General features: G+C 49.0%; 1 protein-coding gene across 2 annotated transcripts in view; it reads right to left on the bottom strand.

Moving 5' to 3' along the window:
• The window catches only part of LOC134984340 (zinc finger protein ZFP2-like), a 68,236-nt gene that overhangs the window by 40,391 nt on the left and 14,719 nt on the right, over positions 1-13,126 (bottom strand). For both annotated transcript variants that reach the window (XM_063949941.1, XM_063949942.1), the window contains exons 2-4: positions 9,306-9,383; positions 9,089-9,186; positions 7,837-8,932 (exon numbers count right to left, since the gene is read on the bottom strand). In XM_063949941.1, the coding sequence (XP_063806011.1) occupies positions 7,837-8,932; positions 9,089-9,186; positions 9,306-9,339 (1,228 nt within the window). In that variant the 5' untranslated portion in view covers positions 9,340-9,383. The remainder of the gene's footprint in view (positions 1-7,836; positions 8,933-9,088; positions 9,187-9,305; positions 9,384-13,126) is intronic.

The following is a 13,126-nucleotide window of genomic DNA, read 5'->3' as shown; positions in this document are numbered from 1 at the left end:
TGCTGCACCCATCCTGCCCCCTGCTACTACCACTGCTGCACCCATCCTGCACCCTGCTACTATCACTACTGCACCCATCCTGCCCCCTGCTACCATTACTGCACCCATCTTGCCCCCTGCTACCACCACTACTGCTCCCATCCTGCCCCTTACCATTACTGCACCTATCTTACCCCCTGCTACCACTACTGCACCTATCCTACCCCCTGCTACCACTATTGCACCTATCCTACCCCCTGCTACCACTACTGCACCCATCCTACCCCCTACCACTACTGCACCTATCCTACCCCCTGCTACCACTACTGCACCCATCCTGCACCTATCTTACCCCCTGCTACCACTACTGCACCCATCCTGCCCCCTGCTACTACCACTACTGCACCTATCCTGCCCCCTACCACTGCTGCACCTATCTTACCCCCTGCTACCATTACTGCACCTATCCTGCCCCCTACCACTGCTGCACCTATCTTACCCCCTGCTACCATTACTGCACCTATCTTACCCCCTGCTACCACTACTGCACCCATCCTGCCCCCTGCTACTACCACTACTGCACCCATCCTGCACCTATCTTACCCCCTGCTGCACCCATCCTGCCCCCTGCTACTACCACTGCTGCACCCATCCTGCACCCTGCTACTATCACTACTGCACCCATCCTGCCCCCTGCTACCATTACTGCACCCATCTTGCCCCCTGCTACCACCACTACTGCTCCCATCCTGCCCCTTACCATTACTGCACCTATCTTACCCCCTGCTACCACTACTGCACCTATCCTACCCCCTGCTACCACTACTGCACCCATCCTACCCCCTGCTACCACTACTGCACCTATCCTACCCCCTGCTACCACTACTGCACCTATCTTACCCCCTGCTACCACTACTGCACCTATCCTACCCCATACCACTACTGCACCTATCCTGCCCCCTGCTACCACTACTGCACCTATCCTGCCCCCTGCTACCACTACTGCACCTATCCTACCCCCTACCACTACTGCACCCATCCTGCCCCCTGCTACCACTACTGCACCTATCCTACCCCCTGCTACCACTACTGCACCCATCCTACCCCCTACCACTACTGCACCTATCCTACCCCCTGCTACCACTACTGCACCCATCCTGCACCTATCTTACCCCCTGCTACCACTACTGCACCCATCCTGCCCCCTGCTACTACCACTACTGCACCTATCCTGCCCCCTACCACTGCTGCACCTATCTTACACCCTGCTACCATTACTGCACCTATCCTGCCCCCTACCACTGCTGCACCTATCTTACCCCCTGCTACCATTACTGCACCTATCTTACCCCCTGCTACCACTACTGCACCCATCCTGCCCCCTGCTACCACAACTGCTGCACCCATCCTGCCCCCTACCACTGCTGCACCTATCTTACCCCCTGCTACCACTACTGCCCCCTGCTACTACCACTACTGCACACATCCTGCCCCCTGCTACTACCACTACTGCACCCATCCTGCCCCCTACCACTGCTGCACCTATCTTACCCCCTGCTACCACTACTGCACCCATCCTGCACCTATCTTACCCCCTGCTACCACTACTGCACCCATCCTGCCCCCTGCTACTACCACTACTGCACCCATCCTGCCCCCTACCACTGCTGCACCTATCTTACCCCCTGCTACCACTACTGCACCCATCCTGCCCCCTGCTACTACCACTACTGCACCCATCCTGCCCCTTGCTACTACCACTACTGCACCCATCCTACCCCCTACCACTGCTGCACCTATCTTACCCCCTGCTACCACTACTGCACCCATCCTGCCCCCTGCTACTACCACTACTGCACCCATCCTGCCCCCTGCTACTACCACTACTGCTCCCATCTTGCCCCCTGCTACCACAACTACTGCACCCATCCTGCCCCCTATCACTGCTGCACCTATCTTACCCCCTGCTACCACTAGTGCACCCATCCTGCCCCCTGCTACTACCACTACTGCACCCATCCTGCACCTATCTTACCCCCTGCTACCACTGGTGCACGTATCCTGCCCCCTACCACTACTGCACCCATCCTGCCCCCTGCCACTACTGCACCCATCCTGCCCCCTGCTACCACCACTACTGCTCCCATCCTGCCCCCTACCACTACTGCACCCATCCTGCCCCCTGCTACCACTACTACTGCTCCCATCCTGCCCCTTACCATTACTGCACCCATCCTGCCCTCTGTTAGCACCACTACTGCACCTATCCTACCCCCTGGTACCACTACTGCACCCATCCTGCCCCCTACCACTGCTGCACCTATCTTACCCCCTGTTACCACTACTGCACCTATCCTACCCCCTACCACTACTGCACCCATCCTGCTACCACCACTACTGCAACTATCTTACCCCCTACCACTACTGCCCCTATCCTACCCCCTGCTACCACTACTGCACCCATCCTGCCCCCTGCTACCACTACTACTGCTCCCATCCTGCCCCTTACCATTACTGCACCCATCCTGCCCTCTGTTAGCACCACTACTGCACCTATCTTACCCCCTGTTACCACTACTGCACCCATCCTGCCCCCTACCACTACTGCACCTATCCTACCCCCTGCTACCACTACTGCACCTATCTTACTCCCTGCTACCACTACTGCACCTATCCTACCCCCTGCTACCACTACTGCACCTATCCTGCCCCCTGCTACCACTACTGCACCTATCCTTCCCCCTGCTACCACTACTGCACCTATCCTGCCCCCTGCTACCACTACTGCACCTATCCTGCCCCCTGCTACCACTACTGCACCTATCCTACCCCCTGCTACCACTGCTGCACCTATCTTACCCCCTGTTACTACTACTGCACCTATCCTACCCCCTACCACTACTGCACCCATGCTGATACCACCACTACTGCACCTATCCTACCCCCTACCACTACTGCCCCTATCCTACCCCCTGCTACCACTACTGCACCTATCCTACCCCCTGCTACCACTACTGCACCTATCCTTCCCCCTGCTACCACTACTGCACCCATCATGCTACCAGTACTGCACCTATCCTACCACCTTCCACCTCTACTGCACCCATTCTACCCCACATACCCACACAGTGCCCATTATAAACACCCCCATACCCACATAGTGCTCAGTATTCAAACCCCCATAGTGACCATCATCTGCACACCCCTATACCACACAGTGCCTATTATACACCCCCCACAGCTCTCAGAACACTCTATACCCACACAGTGCTCATTATACACACTTACAATGCTCATAGCACCCTCTATACCCACACACCTGCACAGTGGCCATCATACGCACACCCCATACCCACACAGTGCTCATTATACACACAGCGCCTAGTATATGGGTACTCAATACCCACAGTGCCCAGGATACATCCCCCCATACACAGTGACCAGCATACATAAAATCCAATATCCACACACAGTGCTAAGCATAGACACAAACAATCCCCAAACCAAAGCGGTGCCCAGCATACTCACCAACCCCATCCTCAGACAGTGCCCAGCATACTCACCAACCCCATACTCAGACAGTGCCCAGCATACTCACCAACCCCATACTCAGACTGTGCCCAGCATACTCACCAACCCCATACTCAGACAGTGCCCAGCATACTCACCAACCCCATACTCAGACAGTGCCCAGCATACTCACCAACCCCATACTCAAACAGTGCCCAGCATACTCACCAGCCCCATACTCAGACAGTGCCCAGCATACTCACCAACCCCATACTCAAACAGTGCCCAGCATACTCACCAACCCCATACTCAGACAGTGCCCAGCATACTCACCAGCCCCATCCTCATACAGTGCCCAGCATACTCACCAACCCCATACTCAGACAGTGCCCAGCATACTCACCAACCCCATACTCAGACAGTGCCCAGCATACTCACCAACCCCATACTCAGACTGTGCCCAGCATACTCACCAACCCCATACTCAGACAGTGCCCAGCATACTCACCAACCCCATACTCAGACAGTGCCCAGCATACTCACCAACCCCATACTCAAACAGTGCCCAGCATACTCACCAGCCCCATACTCAGACAGTGCCCAGCATACTCACCAACCCCATACTCAGACAGTGCCCAGCATACTCACCAACCCCATACTCAGACTGTGCCCAGCATACTCACCAACCCCATACTCAGACTGTGCCCAGCATACTCACCAACCCCATACTCAGACAGTGCCCAGCATACTCACCAACCCCATACTCAGACAGTGCCCAGCATACTCACCAACCCCATACTCAGACAGTGCCCAGCATACTCACCAACCCCATAATCAGACAGTGCCCAGCATACGCACCAACCCCATACTCAGACAGTGCCCAGCATACGCACCAACCCCATACTCAGACAGTGCCCAGCATACTCACCAACCCCATACTCAGACAGTGCCCAGCATACTCACCAACCCCATACTCAGACAGTGCCCAGCATACTCACCAACCCCATACTCAGACAGTGCCCAGCATACGCACCAACCCCATACTCAGACAGTGCCCAGCATACGCACCAACCCCATACTCAGACAGTGCCCAGCATACGCACCAACCCCATACTCAGACAGTGCCCAGCATACGCACACACCTCGTGTTATAGCGGTAGGGCTTCAAGAAGGACACAGAGAAGCTGATCTTAAAAGTTGACGGGGAGCAGGAAGCACCGAATCCTGGGTACTGATGCCTCCCTACCCCTAACACTGCCTACAGTACTACCTGCACCTAACCCCCTACTTGCCTCCCAATACTGCCATAACTGCTATCTACCATGTTGGGTGGTCTAATGCTATGTGGAGAGGCATAAGGGGAGCTCAAAAGCATACATTGGTATGGGACCCAGAAACTGTGAAGTAGGACCCCAATTTTTTAAAGTGAGGGGTCCCCGGGACCCACAATTTTTCCTGCTCGGCACGATCACTGTATGCAGCTCCAGGGCAGGAACATTTACCCAAATGGCGCCCTGGGGCTGGGGGAGGGGCTGCAGGTTAGGCCTTATCCCCCTGCTGACATCCCCACCGGGCACTGTGGACTGTTAAAAACTAGATTTTTATAGGAGAAAAACCCCCACCTGTGCCATGTGTCCCGGTGATTAGTGGAGCGCCCGCCCCTAAAAGTGTCCACACCAGCGCGCGCAGCCCGCCTCCCACGGTCGCGCCGGATAGCGATTACAGCGGGCCGAAGAGACCCCTTACCTCCCCTTCTACCAGCGGCCACGCGATCCCGGAGGGCAGCGGCGTGTGTGTGTGACTAGAGAAGAACACCGGAGTCTCTGCTGTAGTTACCCGGCAACCAGGGCATGGGAGTATACAGCGCCGCTGGTGGAGTGATGGAGCTGCAGCAGGGGATGTCTGACTGACATTCAACACTGCTGCATCCCCTGAAGTCTTCAAAGTTCTTCTTTCTTCAAATAAACGCTTATAATCCGGACTGCTGGAGCAGCCCTACCTGTTAGCTACCTGCACTGCATGGCACCAACTTACAAACTGAGCTCCTGTGCACGGAGGCGGGGTGATATAGGAGGCGGCGCTGAGCATCTTGGGAAGAATGTCAAAGCTTTGAGCCTGTTGGTGCCTCGGATCAAGATCCTACTCTACACCCCAATGTTATTCCTTGTGGAGCCCAGTGTACCCCGCAGCAGAAAATAGAGGTATCATTTGTATCTTTGCTCTTGTGTCCTGTGTGATCTGTAGGACTTGGAGAAGGAACCAGGGTGCCAGTTTGGCACATACATAGACCTAGGACCTTCACATTTGGTGGCAAGCAGTGGGTATTGCACAACTACACCTTCCCATTTACTGATATGGAAGATGGACACCTATTAACCAGCTGACAGGGGATCTATGAGGACTGTGTCCAAGAGGAAATAACCATGGATGGGGTATTATTGTCCTACTTCCTGACCACCAGTCGAGGGTGGCATCATGCCCCAGGCTGACCAGCATATTCAGCTGACAAGACAATTATGAATTATTGTTCCCACTTAGCAATTTGGAGAGTGAGGAGCTGAAATCTGAGTGCTGGTCTGTACCTTGTGGATTAGAAAGGACACGTGTATCAGAGGCTGATAACCCAAGCTGCTTCCCTATTGTCAGCCCGGGATTTAGCAAGTATGCAATAAAGTGACTGTGCATTAGAAATCTGGTGAGTGCTCCTTCACTCTTCTCTACATTTGGTCACCACTGTTTGGGGCTCCTTGGATGACACCCAGGTGGAAGCTTTTCATGGAGGATGTGAGCGCGGCTTTAAAACAGATATAAATAAATAAAGTTCAACGACACGGGACGTGCACATGCGTGTAGATGGTGACACTAAAACTACTGGATGATCATTGTCAATGTATGAGGTATTGATACAATGCAAATTTGTTGAGATATTGTTTCTTTTTCAGATGGAACCATGGGTCGTGCACGTGATGCGACTGGCAAATGGGAGCCATTGGTTTTGGCCGAGACCATGGCCATAGCCTGGAGGAGGTGGCGGCATTTGTTTGTTGGTGATCCCTCGTAGACAGTGAGTAGTATCCATCTACAGTGGAAGAAGCATGGACACCAAGTATCTCAGCGGCGAAACAGTGGGCGAAAGTAGATCATGACAAATCGGGACCACAGGCATCAAGGACCCCTAGCAACCACCAATCGTTCCAAATGCATCAGGAACTGCACCAACAGTACAATGCCGGACCCAGCCAAGCAGTCCCAGATCTGGTGAATTGGAGGGCCACGTTAGATGTGGTGGCACGCCAGACTGGTGCTCTAAAAAACAATTCAAGCCTTTTGGCCACTGTTCCTCCGCTGCGAGCACATCTAAAGTTTAACACTAATGTGATTGCTGTTTTTATGGTAATTATTTTGAGCAATAGAGAAGGACCTGCAGTATAGTGGGGTCCCTTGTCGGGGGCTGCAGGCTTAAATGCACTGAGCAATACATGAGCTAAAACTCCACTGTTTATTATTGTTAGTTAATATAGTGAGTGCAAGACACATTTATGTATGTAGTAAGGCTCCTGGGAGACCTTAGATTGAGCAATATTGGACCTGGCCATTACATTCCCTAAAGTCATAACCTCAGAACTGCACAGAGCAGGAACTATTATTCACAAGTAATTAGGAATGTGTTCATCATGAACAAGTCCACAATTACCGTATGAAGGTTACACAATTATTTCAAGTCTACACAATTGATATTTGAGGATAAAGCCTTTAACAGAAAACACCCCTGAAGAAGTCACTATTGAGGAAACGCGTTGGTGACATGCAATTTGGATTTAGATTTAAATGGAGTGGATAAGAACGAGCCTGCCCATGCAAGGGTGAGAACAAGTGCAAAATGCTTGTCTTATGATTATACAGATATGTACCTGTGATAAGCTTTTACTCTGTTTTACTTGTAGTTCTAGATTCAAATTTAATTTTATTTCTGAATCTTATGCAAATTGTATTTGGTGAGCTCAGGTCTACTGTATAGCAGGAAATATTTCACACCTGCATCATCTAACAAAATGCATATAAATTAGGCACTCCACAAAAAAAATACTAATTATATTATATACATACATACATATATACACATTTATATATAATCACTAATAATAAACTTCTTCTTGTTACTTTTAATAACATTATAGTGTTGTGTGTAATAACTCTCTACATGTGATATTTGTCATGGATAGCCTTGTGTTATAAACACCCAACTGAGAACAGGGCTGATGGCGGAGGAGGGTGTAGGATAAGAGATTACTGTAGTGACTGAGCAATGAGAATATGTGACTTCTGTAATAAGTGTTTATTACTCACCTGTGCTGATATCTGTAGGGATCTCCTCCTCCTTACACTGCTGATCACCCCTCACATACGTCTCTTCTTCTCCCTCTATATCTTCTGCCTTTATATCTGTCACATTCGTCTCTTCTTCTCCCTCTATATCTTCTGCCTTCATATCAGTCATATACGTCTCTTCTTCTCCCTCTATATCTTCTGCCTTTATATCAGTCACATACGTCTCTTCTTCTCCCTCTATATCTTCTGCCTTTATATCAGTCACATACGTCTCTTCTTCTCCCTCTATATCTTCTGCCTTCATATCAGTCACATACGTCTCTTCTTCTCCCTCTATATCTTCTGCCTTTATATCAGTCACATAAGTCTCTTCTTCTCCCTCTGTATCTTCTGCCTTTATATCAGTCACATACGTCTCTTCTTCTCCCTCTGTATCTTCTGCCTTTATATCAGTCACATACGTCTCTTCTTCTCCCTCTATATCTTCTGCCTTTATATCAGTCACATACGTCTCTTCTTCTCCCTCTATATCTTCTGCTTTTATATCAGTCACATACGTCTCTTCTTCTCCCTCTATATCTTCTGCCTTCATATCAGTCACATACGTCTCTTCTTCTCCCTCTATATCTTCTGTCTCTCTATCAGTCACATACGTCTCTTCTTCTCCCTCTGTATCTTCTGCCTTTATACAAGTCACATACGTCTCTTCTTCTCCCTCTATATCTTCTGCCTTTATATCAGTCACATACGTCTCTTCTTCTCCCTCTATATCTTCTGTCTTTATATCAGTCACATACGTCTCTTCTTCTCCCTCTGTATCTTCTACCTTTATATCAGTCACATACGTCTCTTCTTCTCCCTCTATATCTTCTGTCTCTCTATCAGTCACATACGTCTCTTCTTCTCCCTCTATATCTTCTGCCTTCATATCAGTCACATACGTCTCTTCTTCTCCCTCTATATCTTCTGCCTTTATATCAGTCACATCTTCTGCCTTTATATCAGTCACATACATCTCTTCATCTCCCTCTGTATCTTCTGCCTTTATATCAGTCACATACTTCTCTTCTTCTCCCTCTTTATCTTCTGTTTTAATATCAGACAGACGTTCTTCCTAAATAACAAAAAAATAATACAATAGCACTTGCATAGTGTTAGATTAAACTGAGGTGAAACAGTATAATATCAGTGTATAAGACACATAGCTCCTCTACAGATCATATAGTGACTGTCACTTTGGTATATTGGGGAGACCCTAAATCCCACCTACCTGATCCTCCTGTGGGATCCTGTGATTCTCCTCTGTACAATCCTGGGAACACAGAGGACGGGGACATCTCTCTGGGGTATCTCTGTTACTGGACCCATCTGTAGGAGACACACAGTGACTGAGTACTGTGTATATATGCGATTATCAGATGATGTGTGTATATAGGGGTCCCCCATACCTGCTCTCCCCTGTACAATACATGACAGTCTCCTCTTACCCAGTGATGTGAGGGGCCGGTGATTCTCCATCATCACGTCCTTGTACAGACCCCTGTGTTCCTCTATATACTCCCCTCCTGCATGGAGACATAGACAGTGACATCCTGACACCTTATAGGCACCTGACACACACAGTGATACAGTCATCACCCAAACACATCCCCTGGTGTTACTGTATAATGCCCCATTCCCAGAAGTCACCTCTCCAGTCATCACCCAGACACGTCCCCCGGTGTTACTGTATAATGCCCCATTCCCAGCAGTCACCTCTCCAGTCATCACCCAGACACGTCCCCTGTTGTTACTGTATAATGACCCATTCCCAGCAGTCACCTCTCCAGTCATCACCCAGACACATCCCCTGGTGTTACTGTATAATGCCCCATTCCCAGCAATCACCTCTCCAGTCATCACCCAGACACGTCTCCTGGTGTTACTGTATAATGCCCCATTCCCAGCAGTCACCTCTCCAGTCATCACCCAGACACGTCCCCTGGTGTTACTGTATAATGTCCCATTCCCAGCAGTCACCTCTCCAGTCATCACCCAGACACGTCCCCTGGTGTTACTGTATAATGTCTCATTCCCAGCAGTCACCTCTCCAGTCATCACCTAGACACATCCCCTGGTGTTGCCGTATATTGTGCAATTCCCAGCAGTCACCTCTCCCGTCATCACCCAGACACGCCCCCTGGTGTTACTGTATAATGCCCCATTCCCAGCAGTCACCTCTCCAGTCATCACCCAGACACATCCCCCGTGTTACTGTATAATGCCCCATTCCCAGCAGTCCCCTCTCCAGTCATCACCCAGACAAGTCCCCCGGTGTCACTGTGTAATGTCAAGGGGTCAGCTTGCTGGGGGTAGCTTGCATGGAATTTAATAAGTGTGGAAATAAGAAGTGTTATCCGAACAGTTAAAAAAACAGTTGAACATACATTGAGCACCATCAAGGAAAGGTAACTTACTTAAACAACTTATTCCTACACCACTTAACCCAAAATGATCTCACAAACGACCACAGCATGTTCATCAAACTACTGTTTCTTATTTCAATTCATGGAATTCTCACCAAATGTAACACATTCTCCACTCACCCTAAAACTCACCCCTCTGTGCACATTACAGCTTCTATTCTCCACTCCCCTCTTCTAACCACTCATGAGCTTTATACTTACTTCTCTGCAAGTACTTTGACAACCACAATTGGCCACCAGAATAAACACTCGTGAACATCCACCAATATTTATCTCACTCTTCTGCTTTTATTAGCTGGTGCCATATCACCAAATCCAGGCCCCAGCCACCTGTCCCTCTCACACTCAGCTATCTCAAAACAACATAGAACTCCATCTAATCTCATAAATATCACGTGTCTCCCATCCCCCTCCAAGTCACTAAAATGTGGCTTATGGAATGCACGATCTGCTTGTAACAAATTACCATCCATCCATGACCTCTTCATATCTCACAACTTTAATCTGCTGACTATAACAGAAACCTGGCTCACACAATCAGACACGGCCTCCCCTGCAGCACTGTCACACGGTGGTTTCCACTTCACACACACCCCCAGGCCTGGTAATAGTAAAGGTGGTAGAGTTGGAATTTTACTGTCCCAATTTTTCACATACACTGTTCTACCTCAGGTTCCATCACTCGCATTCACATCATTTGAAGTTCACTCTATCAGGATTTTCACCCCCTTCTCTCTGCGTGTTGCAGCTATCTATCGCCCTCCTGGGCAACCCGAACACCAATTTTTAAAAGATTTTTCTGCCTGGCTCCTACGCATCTTATCCTCTGACATCACCATCATTATTGGCGATTTCAATATAGCTCTTGACAGTCCACAATCTGTTCATGCCTCCAAACTTCTCTCTCTAACCTCCTCTCTAGGCCTCACCCAATGGTCTGACTCCTCTACTCACCAGGAGGGCCACTGCCTTGATCTTGTGTTCACCAGGCTCTGCTCAGTTTCTGAAATCATTAACACTCCTTTCCCTCTCTCTGATCACAACCTGATCACATTCACAATCTCTTCTATTACTTTAAATTCTATAACACTAAAACCTAGCAAGCCTCCTCTAACCCGCAGAAATACTAACAATATACATTTTCAACAACTTTCCACTTCTCTGCAACAACTGTTCTCGTCAATCTCTACATTTACCACACAGGACACTGTTGTATCCCACCTGCACAAGACCCTAGAGAGTGCCCTTGATGAAGTGGCTCCAGCTACCCATCACGCTCCACGTAGGCTTAGATTCCAACCGTGGCACTCTAAATCATCAAGACACCTACAAAAACTGTCACGTAAAGTAGAATGTCAGTGGTGTAAATCTAAGAATCCAAGTGACTTCCTCACATATAAGACCACCTGCCACTCCTATCATCAGGCCCTGGACACTGCCAAACAAACATATTTCCAATCTCTTCTCATGCCACCAACCCCAAGCTACTTTTTAATACATTTAAATCACTTATTTACCCTCCCTCACCTCCCCCACTAGTTACTATCAGTGCACAAGAACTTGCTTCCTACTTCAAGGATGAGTGATAAAATCTGAGATGAAATGGTATGCTCTTCCTCAGCCAGTGACCTGCTCAATTCCCTACCTGAACCCTCTGGCACATTCTCTTCATTTGATCCCACAAGTGAAGATTAAGTATCAACACTCTTTCCATCCTCCATCCTCCTACTCCACTACCTCTCCTCTTGATCCTATACCCTCACTGGTCAGTAAAACTTTGTCTCCTGTGCTTATCCCAACCTTAACTAAAATCTGTAATCTCTCTCTCTACTGGTATCTTTCCTTCTCTGTTTAAGCATGCACTGATTACTCCCATTACTAAACAAACACAACTCTGACCCAAACACACTCCCTAACTACCGTCCCATTTCTCAGCTACCAGGTCCCTCCAAGCTACTTGAGAGACTTGCCTACACTCGCCTTACACACATTCTTAACTCCCACAATTTATTGGACCCACTTCAGTCAGGCTTTCATGCCCAACACTCCACAGAGACGGCACTGACCAAAGTAGTGAATGGTCTGGTCACTGCTAGATCTAAAGGCCACTACACACTACTCATTCTTCTAGATCTCTCTGCTGCTTATGACTCTGTTGACCACTCTCTTCTCATACAAATACTACAATCTCTAGGTCTTCAGGTACACAGCCCTCTCCTGGTTCTCATCCTACCTATCTAATCGCTCTTTCAGTGTTCACTTCTCTGATTCTACCTCTTCTTCTCTACCTCTATCAGTTGGAGTACCGCAAGGCTCAGTCTTGGGACCTCTGCTGTTCTCAATCTATACCTCATCTCATCGCTGGGTGATCATATCATACAACCCATTAAGAACCTAGCAAGCTGGTGGACCATTATGCAACAGGTAGCATCTATCCTTGTGTATCAATGCCTATTTCCCCATAGATTGTAAGCATGCAAGCAGGTCCTTCCTACCTCTATGTCTGTCTGTTTTTACCCAGTTTTGTTCAATAACTGATGTTGTAATTGTAAACCGCAACAGAATATGCTGCGCTATGTAAGAAACTGCTAATAAATAATAAATACAACACAGGCTGCTCCCCCTGTATGCTATGACAACACAGGATGCTACCCCTGTATAATATGCCACTCCCCCTGTATACTATGATGGCACAGGATGCTACCCCTGTATATTATGACAACACAGGCCACTCCTTCTGTACAGAAAGTCAATACATGCCGCTCACCCTATATAATAATATTAACAAGACACCACAGGCCCCTCCGCATGTATATTATGATAACACAGGCCGCTCCCCCTAT

Source organism: Pseudophryne corroboree, assembly GCF_028390025.1.
Source record: "Pseudophryne corroboree isolate aPseCor3 chromosome 3 unlocalized genomic scaffold, aPseCor3.hap2 SUPER_3_unloc_5, whole genome shotgun sequence".
Classification (NCBI taxonomy): Eukaryota; Metazoa; Chordata; class Amphibia; order Anura; family Myobatrachidae; genus Pseudophryne; species Pseudophryne corroboree.
The sequence above is the reverse complement of the archived record's forward strand: the minus strand, read 5'-3'. Positions and strand labels throughout refer to the sequence as shown.